This window comes from Euprymna scolopes, chromosome 42 (genome assembly GCF_053919585.1).
Source record: "Euprymna scolopes isolate OS-2025 chromosome 42, ASM5391958v1, whole genome shotgun sequence".
Classification (NCBI taxonomy): domain Eukaryota; kingdom Metazoa; phylum Mollusca; class Cephalopoda; order Sepiida; family Sepiolidae; genus Euprymna; species Euprymna scolopes.
Window position 1 is genome coordinate 7,850,579 of NC_136523.1, and position 15,129 is coordinate 7,865,707.

At 31.2% G+C, this 15,129-nt stretch overlaps 1 protein-coding gene across 2 annotated transcripts in view; it reads right to left on the bottom strand.

Moving 5' to 3' along the window:
- Positions 1-1,607: 1,607 nt before the first annotated feature.
- Positions 1,608-15,129, bottom strand: part of LOC145266921 (cholecystokinin receptor type A-like) — a 329,082-nt gene continuing 315,560 nt past the window's right edge. For both annotated transcript variants that reach the window (XM_080122716.1, XM_080122717.1), the window contains one exon: positions 1,608-3,385. In XM_080122716.1, the coding sequence (XP_079978842.1) occupies positions 2,835-3,385 (551 nt within the window). In that variant the 3' untranslated portion in view covers positions 1,608-2,834. The remainder of the gene's footprint in view (positions 3,386-15,129) is intronic.

A 15,129-nucleotide genomic window follows, 5' to 3' on the forward strand; every position in this document is an offset into this window, starting at 1 on the left:
GGTAGATAATTGCAAATGCCAAATTCGAGAATATTCAAAATTAGGTCATCGCCTCGTTTTCGATTCCTATTTGTCTATAGTCGTCTTAAACGTCCAAAGTACGAGATCGTTCCCATTTTGAACGTTGATTCGCTGTCTATACAACATTTTTACGCGCGAATGTTTCGATTATGGCTAATCGAAATCCGATGACAATTAATTGATTGGTTATTTCAATTGATTTCTGTTCTAGATTTTTATTTCTGTATTGTTTTATTTGATGTCTTTTTACTTTTTTAAAAAAATGTTTTCTTTGTTTTTTATGCATTTAACGGCAGTTAAGGAAATTCACTAACTGCTTAAGATGCAAAAAAAAAAAAAAAAAAAATCAGCCATTTTGTTTTCTTTTTACTGCAGTTTCTTGCAGTATTTCATTTTCAAAGAATGAAATCAATTCTTTTCAAAGTGTTTCTTTTTGAAACGTCAGCGTGCTTAATACATGTTGTTAGAAATATTTCTCTGATTTTTTTTTTACAAACACAAAAGGCGAATGGCACGTTTTAACGCTGCTCACTTAAAACTAAACCACATTTTCCCGTCTGCCATTTAGAAGTTATTATGCAACAGACGTACTTGCCAGTTTATTACTGTTGCTTTTTATTTCACAAACGATACTTTACCTCATGTATCGCCTCATTTTATCCCTTCATCTTACTGTTATAATAATTACATAAAAACAATTAGATTTCCTTCTTAACAGAGCCTCGTTCTGAAAAAAAAAAGTGACACTTTAGATCAATGTTTAGTTCTTGTTATCTCCCTTTGTGTAAAATCTTATATTTTTATAGCTTTCTTTTTTATGTGATTTTTATTACATTCTTTTGTGTACGTATGTGTTTTTCTTTCAATTCCAACATTGTATTTCAAGTGTTCATTATATGTTTTTTATTAACCAATAATGAATTTGCATGTTTGAAGTATGCCCAATAAAATGATCAATCTGTCTTAAATAATTCGTTTATTTTTGCAAATGTTTAACATGCAATCCATTTTTTCTGAATTATATATATATATATATATTTATATTTATATATAGTTTGAGGTTTTTAACACGTGTAATAAAGGATGACGATGTTTTTGGCGAAAAAGTGCAATAGTATGTAGGTCTTTCTACATTTTTGGAGATTACTCTTGTCTATAAAATTAAGACGCTGATTCCTTAATTGTGTAGCGTTGAGGAAACAGTTGTAAATTTTGTAATTAAAACCACTTTCCTTGATACGAAATTTTGTTGTTGATTTTAGAATCTATTTCAATTTAAAATTGCTCTGGAAGTCCAGGATAGTCAAATATCCATTGAGCTTAAACAACTGCGTTTGACAATCAAAAAATATATAAAAAATATACATTACTTATTTTTCTTTAGGCATGTATTAGTTTGTGTTTATGTATTTTATTGCATACCGACCCATTTTTTTTTTATTAACTGCTGATTAAACAATATCCACTGTTGATTAATGCTTTAAACCGTTGACCCCCAAATGATTAGTTTATCCATAGTTGTACACTTATTTGTTCAAGTGAATTTTATCGTAATTGAACAAAACATCCCGGAAGGTTAAAAATTCTTATTACAAGTTTCATAGTCTGCTATTTTATCCATTAAACCAATCACAAACAGCTCCCGATTTCGATGCATGATGTTCTTTTTGTTTTCTTCTTTTTCTGGGATTTCTTTTGTACAAGCACTCTAATGCAACCCGATTAAATGCATATTCTTGTTGTCTCCGGAAGAAAGAACTTGTTACCGTAGTCTTGTATTAAAATACTGTATGATTCATTTTTTGGGATTCTTTCACAGTTATTCTTGTCCTTGACCGTGTTATCGTTTTCTACTGTTATTTTGTTTTCCCCGTTTCTTTCATTACTTATAATTAATATTCATTTTTAAAGCAACATTCTTCGATAATTTCTTATCATACGAATACAAACGTCGTGATTAGTTTTTAGAAACAGAGTATCTTTTCATTGTTTCTATTTTTGCTTTTTTCTTCATTTTGTATTCATTTTTCAGAAATAATAAATCATTTTTTAAAGAAAAGAAAACTTGCTGATTATTCAGTTTTTTTTTAATTTGATTTGTTGATAGTTTTTATTACTCAGTGGCTTTATTTGATTGGTTGAAGTTCTTTTACTTCATGGCTTAATGTGATTGGTTGGAATATTTTAATCCAGTGGTTCATTTTGTTTGGTTGAAATTCTAACACTTGGTGACCTAATGTGGTTTAATCTTTTTTTCGGTGGCTCAACATGATTGGTTGTAGTTCTTTAGCTTGGTGGCTAAATATGATTGGTTGAACATCTTTGATTCGGTGGTTCAATTTTAATTGGTTGAAATTCTTTTAATTGGCGGTTTAATGTGATTAATTGAAATACTTTTACTTCGTGGCTTAATATGATTGGTTGAAACATTTTTAATTGGCGGTTTAATTTGATTGGTTGAAATTTTTTTATTCGGTGGCTTAATTTTGATTTTTTAATATTCTTTTACTCACAGGCTAATTTGATTGGTTGAAATGATTTTATTTCCGTGCCAGTCGAAACGTTATGGTCGGGTAATAATTAAGGAAAGATATTTTGTTTTACAGAATAGGCTTCCTATATTTACTGAGTCATATATTAGAAAAGCTCTGTCATTGGCTCAAATTTTAAAACGTTAATTCTTTCTGACGCTTGAAAAAACATTTTCAATGTTAACACCATTGGTTTTTGTTTTGAATCATTTTTTTTTACTTCCGAAGATTAGGATTCACAGAGTTTTACATTTGAGTCTTCTGAAATGACTTCGGTCACGTTCACATTCTTCTCTCAATAATATCTTCAGAAACCTGCATTTTGTCGTATACCAGCACTCGGCTGGCTGCTGTCCGACTGGAACCGGAATATGCAGACATCGAGCGCTCGGTCCTGCGGGCTAACCGTGGATGTACCGTGTGCACACACTGGAAAGCAGTCACAAAACCTTGTCGAAATTTATTGTTCATAAAGCAATATGTGATCGGATTGCAACATGACGAGACATAGGCTAATAACTGGATGAACGAGTGCCAGGTCTGACTGATGGACTCGTTTGCCCCTTTCTCGTCGAAAACAATCCATGTTTGGACGATGTAGTGTGGCGACCAGCAAATGAAGAACTCGAGGATGAGGACGAATATCATACGGAGAACGCGTATTTTTGTGGCGCGGCTTTTCTCGCTGGTCGACTGACGAATCCCTTTGCCATACTCGAAGCGGTCCTTGGCTTTCGAACACCGGCGGCTGCTGCTGCTCGACCGTTTCGCCTCCGAACGGCGTTCCGACGACGTCTCCCCGTCTTCAGAGTGGGCTATTCCATTCCTCGTATCTGCAATAAGAGGAAAGAAAATATTTATTATAATAAAATGTGATAGTCGTAATTTTGTAGTCAGTTACTACACGAGATACACCTTCAAACTTTGCATCTAAAGTAACACCAAAACACCAACCTATATATATATATATATATATAGGTTGGTGTTTTGGTGTTGCTTTAGATGCATATATATATATGCATGTATATATATATATATATATATATATATATATATATATATATTAATAGTGATGGGAGGATTTCAATATTTTTCCCTTTTCCGCGATACAATTACCGATTCCGTAATAAATTCCCAATTCCGATACCATCACCGATTTCGATTCCAATTCTTTATAAATCTCTAAATATTTAACTATAAAATGGTTCTGTTGTCCCGATTACTGTAAAAACACATCTTAAATATGCCTATATTTTCTCAAACCTGAAAATATACTTGTGTGTGTTTGTGTGTGTGTGGGGGGGTGATCTAGAGATTTTAGTCTTACTGAAAATTAAAATCAATACATTTTTATTATTTTATTATTACTGCAAGCAGTGGAAGATATTTCTTAAACCAAAATCAAATAAAAAGATAATATAAGGAATTGGTTTTGGCATCGGAAAATAGACTAAAATTTTTCCAATTTCGATCCCGATTCCGATACCCCAAAAAGCTCTGATTTTTCCAAGTTCCGATTCGGACGAATTAATGAATTAGCTCAACAATAACATATATATATATATATATATATATATATATATATATATATATATATATATATATATATATATATACATATATATCACCGCTTTATTTCCAAACACAATTTTTAATCTCTACGATATTTTATCTTTTAGACGTAATCCACTACACTAGTTTACTCTAATTAGTTCTTCTCTCATAAAATGTATATACATGTATATATGACATCTAATTTACATAAGGAAAACACGCTGCTCTCCCCCATCATTATATATAGCCCCAATCCTCCGACTCTCTCGTCAATGACCATCCCTCTTGAAGAAGCCCGCATAAATCGGGCGAAACGTTGAGTATCCAGGTCCTTCCACCTCCATTTTATTTCATATCGTCGGATTTAATCCAGCTCAACAATCATATATATATATATATATATATATATATATATATATATATATATATATATATATATATATATATATATATGAATGACAAAATGGCCTTGTTTGGGGTGAAAATGGAATAAAATAAGGAAAGTCACCCAGTCAGAGTACTATATATTACATCAGCATACATAAATGTCTATAAAAATGTTACATTATATTTTATTTCAAAATCCACGATGCTTCTGTCCAGCCTCCGGCGGCTAGTGGTGGCCTAACCTCTGTGTCTGAAATTATCTTTCGACAAGTCAGCGCTTTTGTAGACAGACACTCATAAAACCTGCGGCTGATAAAGTTACCAGTTATCTTGAACTTGCTTGCATTTGGATTCTCATAGTGGATGCTCATACATGTGTCGTACAATCATTTATCATTGAGATTATTTCGTACAATATATCTCTTCTTTACAAGTCCTGTGGCGATAGAGCCGAGGCGACGTGTTCATATGCTTACTTTCATGTGGGACTAAAGTTGGGTTAAAAAGTCACCTACGTGCGCACAGACACACAACACTTAACTATATATATATATATATATATATATATATATATATATACTAGCAGGGGTTCCCGGCGTTGCTCGGGTGTTTGGAGGTGTATGCTGTGCAAAAAAAGCAAAAAAAAACAAAAAAAAAATGGTTAATTTTTTAAAACTTTGACCCCTATTATGACCCCTTAAAATTTATTGTTTCGGGCTCAAATAACTTTATTAAGTTAGATCCAGGTTCAAGGAACCTATATCTAAAATTTCAAGTGTCTAGACCCAAAATTGTCGGAGGAGTTTGGTAGAGTTCTTAAAGGTCAAATTGTTGAAATTTGACCCCTTAACAGCCAAATTTCTGGCTGACACCCGTCACATCGATTTTCCCAAATCTCAGTACCCGGTATTTCAAATTTCGAGTCTATAGACTAAAAATTGACAGAGTTATTGCGTAGGGAAATGTACACAGACAGACAGACAGACACACAGACAGACAGACACGTTCACTTATATATATATATATATATATATATATATATATATATATATATATATATATATAAGAGGCTAGTGTTTCGAATCTCGAGTTCGGATATGTCTAACTAATAAGCTGAAATGAGGGTGAAACTCGAGTCTTGGATTCCTGTTTTTTTGGCTTTCCGACTCTTGTGAGTTGCGACGTTGTCTGGCTGTGGAATGCATATATGTACCTATTTACAATGCCTCCCCACGGGACAGAGTTAGACACCAGGGTCGTTTTTTAACGTGGAGAAAAGGTACAAAAATAAAAATTGTCTCAGTCGTGAAGGATTTCTCCTCCACAGAAAGAGAACAAGAAAGTGCAGCATCTGAAGAACAGATACTACACTTTGATCTTGTCCCGAAGGCCATGTAATCATATACATTTATACAGTTTATATATATATATATATATATATATATATATATATATATATATATATAAACTGAAATTGTCTGTGTGTTTATACATTTCCCTACTAAACTACTCTGTCAATTTTCAGTCTGCAGACTCGAGATTTGATATAAGGGGTATTGAGATTTAGGAAAATCTTTTTAATCAGTTTGTTGCCAGAAATTGGGCTGTCACGGGGTCAAAGTTCAGCGATGTGACCGCTGAAAACTATACCAAACTCCTTCGCCAATTTTGGGTGTAAACACTTTGAAGTTTTAGATCTAGTTTGCCTGTACATGAGTCAAACTTTTTAATATATATATATATATATATATATATATATATATATATATGTAATTTATAATATATAATAATAATTATATATATATATATATATATATATATATATATATATATATATATATATATATATATATATATGTAATTTATAAAATATATATGACGATTAAGCTACACTGAATATTCTGGCTTATTCGCGCATAAGCCTGACGAATCCTATAGTGGATGAAACGCAGAATATTTAGTGTAGCTTAATCGCCATATATATTTTATAAATTACTAACTAGCTCTACATACGTATTGAGCACTTTTGAAGTAAATACTTAAAGTTTACGCATAAATCTATACTTTCGTATATTAAATTTATGTGAGTAAATGAAGTAGTTATATATATATATATATATATATATATATATAGTTATATATATATATATATATATATATATATATATGCACTTAAAGTTATAAACAATAAATAGGGCCTGAGCAAAGCCGGGAAAACTGCTAATTTACACACACACACACACACACACACACACACACACACACACACACACACACAGACTACACATTTTCCCCGTTACAATATTCTGCTTTATGCCAAAATATGTTAATTTTCCCAGTTACAATATTTTTATGCCAAAATATGGTTTTACGTATACTCATTTTTGCATTAAATACCAACCCCTATAAATTTCTAACGGTGCATCAAGCATATACTATAATGCTCAGTTCGCTGAACCTTATTATAACAAAGGCTTATGCCAGATCGGCACCGTAGTTTACGAGAAAAAGCAGACAGAGTAAGCTAAATATAATATAGACTAGTTCTTTCAGCACGTTAAAAACGGTTTTAAAAGTTATAATAAATTAACTTAGAATGACTGTTTGAATACGTGCTAACTCTGGCATTAAATGCTAACCCTTATTATTCTCTATTTATCTCTAACTGTGCATCGAATAGATACCACAGTACTTAATTCGCTGCACTTTATTATAACAAAAGTTTGGTAGAATTTTGTAGACGGATCGGCCTTTGAGAAAAAGTGTTATGTACCGATAAACAAATGGACAGATTGACAGACTAAGAGAAATATAATATAGACTAGTCTTTCCGTTTTTCAAAAACAGAAAAAGTTATAGCCCGTTGACTAAGAATAATGCTTCATGCCAAATTGCTAGTTTAATATGATTAAGTTTGTGCTCAATTTTCCATTAAATACTAATTTTCAATTAATCCATAACTGTGCATTGAACGGATCTCATAATACTTAATTCGCTGAGCTAGATCACAGCAAACGTCCATACGATATTTTAGCAAAATCGTCTCAGTAGTTTTTGAGAAAAATACTATAGTAAATATAGTATTGTGATAACTAATCCTTAATGACCCTAACTCTATATCAAACGGATATCATAACACTTACTTCGCCGCACAAGACAAAGAGAATATATAATTTATACTTTTCGGTGGCAAAACGTATTTTCCATCTCGTGTCCATATTATCGTTTTCTACTATTATTTTGTTTTCTTCATTTCTTACATGACTTATAATTAATATTCATTTTTGAAGTAACATTTTTCGATAATTTATATATATGTATATATATATATGTATATATATATATATATATAATATAAAGCTGAACGTGTGTGTGTGTGTGTGTGTGTGTCTGGTCACGAATAGGCTCCTATATGGTTAACTATTATAGAAAATGATCACATATAATGATAGAAGATGTATCGAGACACAGGAATGGGTATGTTTGATCTGGCATAATGATGATTCATTAAAATTGTGGGGTTTGCGTACGCGCCTAGTCCATAAAGTATGGAAATAAAAATTAAAAAAAAAAAAAAAAACGTTTACAAGTGTTTTTGATATAGATGTACATAATAATACTTTGATAAGTATGTTTTAACTTAAATAGGGATGAAATAATAAAATTGTAGGGGTCTGCGTTCCCGCCTGGCATCCCTAGAATAAAAATAGGCACAAACTTTAATAAAGACTTTTCATATCTATCTGCGTAAGTATACTTTGATAATTATGTTTCAGTTTGAAGAAATAAGGTATAATGAAATTATGGGGTGTTCGTTCGCACCTGACCTCCATAAAATGCCAATATGTCACAAAGTTTAACAAGGTTTTTTTATATAGATCCATAGAATATTGTGATAAGCGTTTCAGTGTGAACAGGTATGGTATAACAAATTATGGGGACAGACAGAGACAGGGATAGACAGAGAGAGATAGCAAGGGTCGTTACAAAATTTCACCAACATCGGTGCAGTAATTTCCGAGAAAAAGTTGAACAGACAGACAAACAGACAGAATAAGAGAAATATAATATAGATAATATAGTTTGAAATGGAAAGGAAGAAACAAATGGATGTTTTATATGTATATATATATATATATATATATATATATATATATATATATATATATATATATATATATATATTTGAATAGTTTGTTAAATTGCGATTCATATAATATTGGCTTCACATCAATGAGCAGTGCCTGTATGCATAAAAAAGCTGCCGAAAGGTTGGCCCCGAAACAGTGCGTATTCTCTCCTGATGATGTAACATTATCTGGAAACCGAAGTATAATATCCTATAATTAAAAATAGCCTAGAGCTAATGTATAAATGGAATAAATACAAAAAGAAGATGACAAAACGATTAATATTTCTATCCTGAACGCCAACAGAGATATGTTTCACATTTGAAAACAGTCGTTTGAATAAAACCCGCTGAAAAGACGAATCATTGAGCAGTTTAGTTTTTCTTTCCATTTTAAATTCATATAATCGGATTAATAATTTTTTTTATTATCATTATATAGTTTAGACGTAAGAAAGACAGAAAACAAATCTGCATTAGTAATAGACATGTACAAACTTTACGATTGTCATATTTAGTTAAAGTAAAGTAAAGGAGTTTCCCATAAAACTGTAAAATAATATTTTATTTTCTTCGTTATTAAATTCCTGTGGCAGCCATTTCAAGAAAAGCAACAGGAAATGAAAAAACAAAAAAACAAAAAAACAAAAACAAAAAAAAAACGTGAAACAAAAAGAAGTAATAAATAAGAAAAATGGAGACAAAAAATTCTAAAAGCCAATCAATCCGAATAAATATCGTTTCCATTGTGTGAAAAGAATAATTAAGTGCAGAAGAAATTGTTTTCTGATTAATTGAAAGAATTGTCCATCTTTTATTATTATTATTATTATTATTATTATTATTATTATTATTATTATTATTATTATCATGGTTTTTAGATAATTGTATTACGGTGGCGGGTGATAATCAGGTGAAAGAAGAAAATGTTGCGTTCGCTCGCAGTTGGAATCTTTACCGAAAGGTGTGAGCGCGAAGAGCGTGTGTACAGACAGGTGTAGCTGCATACATCGACACACATGTGTACGCACACACGTGTTGCGCGTGAAGAGGAGCTTACCAATGAGAAAGATTCAGTCTTTTTTTTTTTTTTTTTACTAAAGCTTTGCTTAACAAAGATATTCGCACAATTAGTTGTATACACGTAGAAACGTTTCAATTATCAACTTTCTTTTTCTCGTTCCACTTCCCCCTCTCTGTATATATATATATATATATATATATATATATATATATATATATATATATATATATATATATATATATATATAAGTGAACGTGCGTGTGTGTGTGTACATTTCACTACGCAATAACTCTGTCAATTTTAAGTCTACAGACTCAAAATTTGATATACAGGGTACTGAGATTTGGAAAAATCGATGTGATCGGTTTTCGGCCAGAAATTTGGCGATTAAGGGGTCAAACTTCAACGATTTGACCTTTGAGAACTCTACCAAACTCCTCCGACAATTTTGGGCCTACGCACTTGAAATTTTAGAAATAGGTTTCTTGGACATGAATCTAACTTAATAACTTGATTTGAGCCCCAAACAATAAATTTTAAGGGGTATAATAGGGGTCAAATTTAAAAAAATTGACCTCTGCGGTCTCTTCCAAATTAATCAGACAATTTCTGGTCTAAATATTTGAAATTTTACATAAAGGGTATTCAGAGATAGAGCAAGCTTTTTCATCAGTTTCGGTCTGTTTGCATGTCTACCTTAAACTTTAAATAGAGGCGACGGATTTTACCAACATCAATATCGTTTTGAAGTTCGACCTTTCATACGACAAATATCGAAACATTGGCTAAAAACATTAATATCTTCCCCTTCAACTAGGCACTTTTCTACAGGGGGGGTCACTTTTTCGCCGATATTTTTTAAAGTTATCCTCTCCTTTAGATTGTCTATCTTTAATTTTAAAAAATGTCGCTTCCGGTTTGGCGGTGGTCGTAACAGCATAAACGTTAGGTTTTACCCCATTCTTTTCCTCCTTTGCGGTACGGGTTCGAGCCTGCCTTCCTACTACCACTTTTTTTTTTGCTCAACATACACATCCAAACACCCGGGCAACGCCGGGCTGAAATGCTAGTATAATATAAAGCTGAATGTGTGTGTGTGTGTATGTATGTGTGTGTGTGTGTCTGGTCACGAATAGGCTCCTATATGGTTGACTATTTAAAAAAAAAACTGATTACATATAATGATAGATGTATCGAGACACAGGAATGGGTATGTTTGATCCTGCAAAACGGTGGTTCATTAAAATTGTGGGGTCTGCGTTCGCGCCTGGTCCACAGAGTATGGAAATAAAAAATTAAAAAAAAAGTTTACAAGTGTTTTTGATATAGATGTACATAAGAATATTTGATAAGTATGTTTTAACTTAAATAGGGATGATATAATAAAATTGTGGGGGTCTGCGTTCGCGCCTGGCCTCCATAAAATGGAAATAGGCACAGACTTTAATAAAGACTTTTCATATCTATCTGCGTAAGTATACTTTGATAATTATGTTTCAGTTTGAAGAAATATGGTACAATAAAATTATGGGGTGTTCGTTCGTTCCTGACCTCCATAGAATGGAAATATGTCACAAAGTTAACAAGGTTTTTTAATATAGATCCACAGAATATTGTGATAAGCGTTTCAGTGTGAACAGGTATGGTATAATAAATTTTGGGGTTTATCTATTTTATTTTTACTTTCATCATATTTTGCTTTGGTTTTGATATCCCCGAATTCGAAGCTATCTCTTATTAACCCTTTCTTTTTCATAACCTATCATACTTTCATAAATCAAAGTCCATTTTCTGTAGGTTGTTCTTGAACCCAGTCAACGACGGCTACTTTTGCTAGTATATATATATATATATATATATATATATATATATATATATATATATATATATATATATACCAAGTTAAAGGTATTCAAGATGGAAGACTCGTGAATTAAATGGTGCTCAGTAAAAAAGAACAAAATATAATAGTCTTATTTATATAGACAAATATTAAATTGTCGTTACACTGTATGCATTTTAAATGTAGCGACTTTGTAATATTTGTCTATATAAATAAAAATATTATATATATATATATATATATATATATATATATATATATACAAACTAACCATATATATATATACATACGTATATATATATACATACGTATACTTATAAAATATATATATATATATGCGCACACATCTACACACATTCACACACACATAAACACACACACGCACACGCATATATATATATATATATATATATATATATATATATATGAGATTCTAAACCTTAAAATCTTTAAAACATATTAAAATATAAAAGCGAAATAAGAAAACATAAAATTTACTTTACGCATAAGAAAAATATTTTAATTACCCAACTCTCTCTCTCGCTCTCGGTATGTACACACACACACACACACACACACACACACACACACACACATATATATATATATATATAGTTTTTTTCGGTTTTCTTATGGGATGATTATCTTTAGCTAATTATTGTATAATTACATTCATGTAGATATTCTACATGATTTATGCTTGGATACTATTCGCGTAAAAAGCTTATAATAAACGCAAACCTCTTCCTATATATATTTATGTATGCGTATATATATTTGTTAAAAATTTTCCTACACACCTTCTCTGTAAGGTTTTGGTCTGCAGACATGAAACAGTATATAGGATACTCGAACCCATGTAAAACGATATATTTGGGTTTTAGCCGGAGAAAATTTAACTAAACCCCAAAATCCATAAAAATGAGTAAAAAAAAAATGCCAATTGTGGAGCGTGTGTACAGACATGCATACCTATAAAACTCTACAGACAGGTGTACGCATAAAAAAGTAGAGAAAAATGAACTCGTTCCGGAACAAAGAGGTAAAAACAGTCAGCGATATGGAATTTCTGATGACAGCTAAAAAAAATTATTTCTTATTGAACATTTGTGTAACAGATACCTTCATGCAAAGAGACGCTTATGTGTAGGAACATTCAATTCTCAACTTCCGCTTTCTGCCTGTTGTCATATATATATATATATATATATATATATATATATATATATATATATATATATATATATATGTGTGTGTGTGTGTGTGTGTAACTATACGTTCGCGCCTGTACTCCATGGAAATATGGCACAAACTTTAATAAAGATTTTTCATATCTATCTGCGTGAATATACTTTGATAATTATGTTTCAGTTTGAGGAAATATGGTATAATAAAATTATGAGGTGTTCGTTCGTGCCTGACCTCCGTAGAATGTAAATATTTCACAAAGTTTAACAAGGTTTTTTTAAAAGGGGTGAGGGTCCACAATAGCACCTTAACTTTAATTAATTGTAGACAATTCTCGACACAAATTTTGCATAACTCTGTTTTTTTTCCTTCTCCACTTGCACGTGGCACTATTTCGAAAATAGATAAATAGATAAATAATAAAAAATAAGAACGTTAAGAAGGAAAAAAATCCTGCTCACGTGATTACGTGTCTTTTTAAAAAACATTTGCATAACCTTTTTATTTTTTATTTATATATCGTTTAAGCTCTTTTTTGTCAGTGTACTAAAAGGAATATAGTTGATTACAACCCTTTCTGCGTGTTCTTTACATTACAATAAAAGAATCCTGAATATGACGGCGCAATACTACACTGTTCAATACTGTAAAACTGAAACAAAGCTGCTCTGCTTGAAAAGGGCGCCATTTTCTTCTTATTCATATTTATATCGATTCTTTACTTTAAAAAACTAAAGTAATTACGTGTTTACTTTTTTAATATCCCATTTTGCTGTTTCGGATTATTTTACTAAAGTAAGTAAAGCTTCATTATTTATCAAAGCTGTTTTTGTTTCTTTGTTTTTCGATATTTCGTCGATATTATTTAGTAAGAGTGTTTAGCAGAAAAGCCAACAAATGACTACCAGAAAAAATAAATATACAAGAAATAAATGTTACCATAATCAATAAAAGTTCAGTTCATGTTTTTTTGTTTTGAAATAGTTTTTGATGCTCTTTACTTGAAATAATTTCAGCGAACCGAAATTAAAAATAATTTGAGGCGATAACTACTTAAATGAATTTTTATACAAACTACACATGCCATATCGAATATTCCTCAAGCACAAAACAACGGAAAACATTAAAATATGTTTATAAATATTCCTTACGTTGACTGAAACTCTATTAAATTGTTAACACAGAATGCTCAGGTGCCCTTCCTTCAAATTGAAAAAGGAGCTCTCCATTTCAAAGTTGCTGCCATTTTGATTTTTTTAACTGGTTCGTGAATTAAAAAAAATTTTTTTTTTTACAAACTACTTAAGAATTACAAACCAATAAACTTTTCTACCATAGAAGTAACTTTTATTGACTATGGTAACATTTATTTCTTGTATATATATATATATATATATATATATATATATATATATAACATTTTCTCTTTGTAAGGAAACATCATTTTGTTGGTCACTCTTGGCTACGGATGGAAACAAAGTTGATATAAAAAATATATTTTCGCGAAAATTATCTTTACTTTCATCATATTTTGCTTAGGGAAAATCTTTGAGTATTAAAATCTATCTCTTTAAAACCCCCTCCTTTTCATAACCTATCATACTTTCATCAATCACAGTGCATTTTCTGTAGGCTGTTTTTTAACCCAGTTAACGACAGGTACTTATATATATATATATATATATATATATATATATATATATATATATATATATAAGTTTCGTGGTTAAATTTTTAATTCTGAAAAAAAAAAACAACATACAGAGACACATATTCGATTTAAGAATGTATTGTTTGACAAAAGGAATATATATATAAGGGGTTATTTTAATTCCCTTAATCCATGGATTTTCAACAATGGCTCATTTCATCAGAGGAAATGAAATGCAGTTAGCAAAATGGTCAGCTGCGAACTTTCACTTTAATCTTCCTCCCTCTCTCTTTTCCGTCTCTACTTCACCCCACTCCCCTCTTTCCCTCATCTAAAAGGCTTCCCTCACCCACTATATACAAGAAAACGAACTATCTTTCTACAGAGACTCACACCTTAAGCAAGCGGTTCTGAATATCATATCCAGGATTATTTTGCTATTTTTGCTATTGCTACCTACACTATTGATTTCGAGGTCCATTGCATACTTAACGCAATGCTCAAATTCTATTACTCACTGGCATAATTACAATGGAATGGTATATCCACCCAACTTCGGATACACTTTGTCAACACTGAGAAAGCATTTGGACTACAGTAACCAACACACACTCAACGCAACAACGAATAAGTCTACCCCGGATAGTTTACGAAAAATCAATAAGGAACAATACACTTTCGCTATATGGGAATATCACTTTCTCCCATGGGCCGGTTTTCTGCCTTCCTGGATTTATAACCCTGAACGACATTGGACTCCTTCCGATAATGAATTACCAAGGTTGTATCAACTTCTCTTTT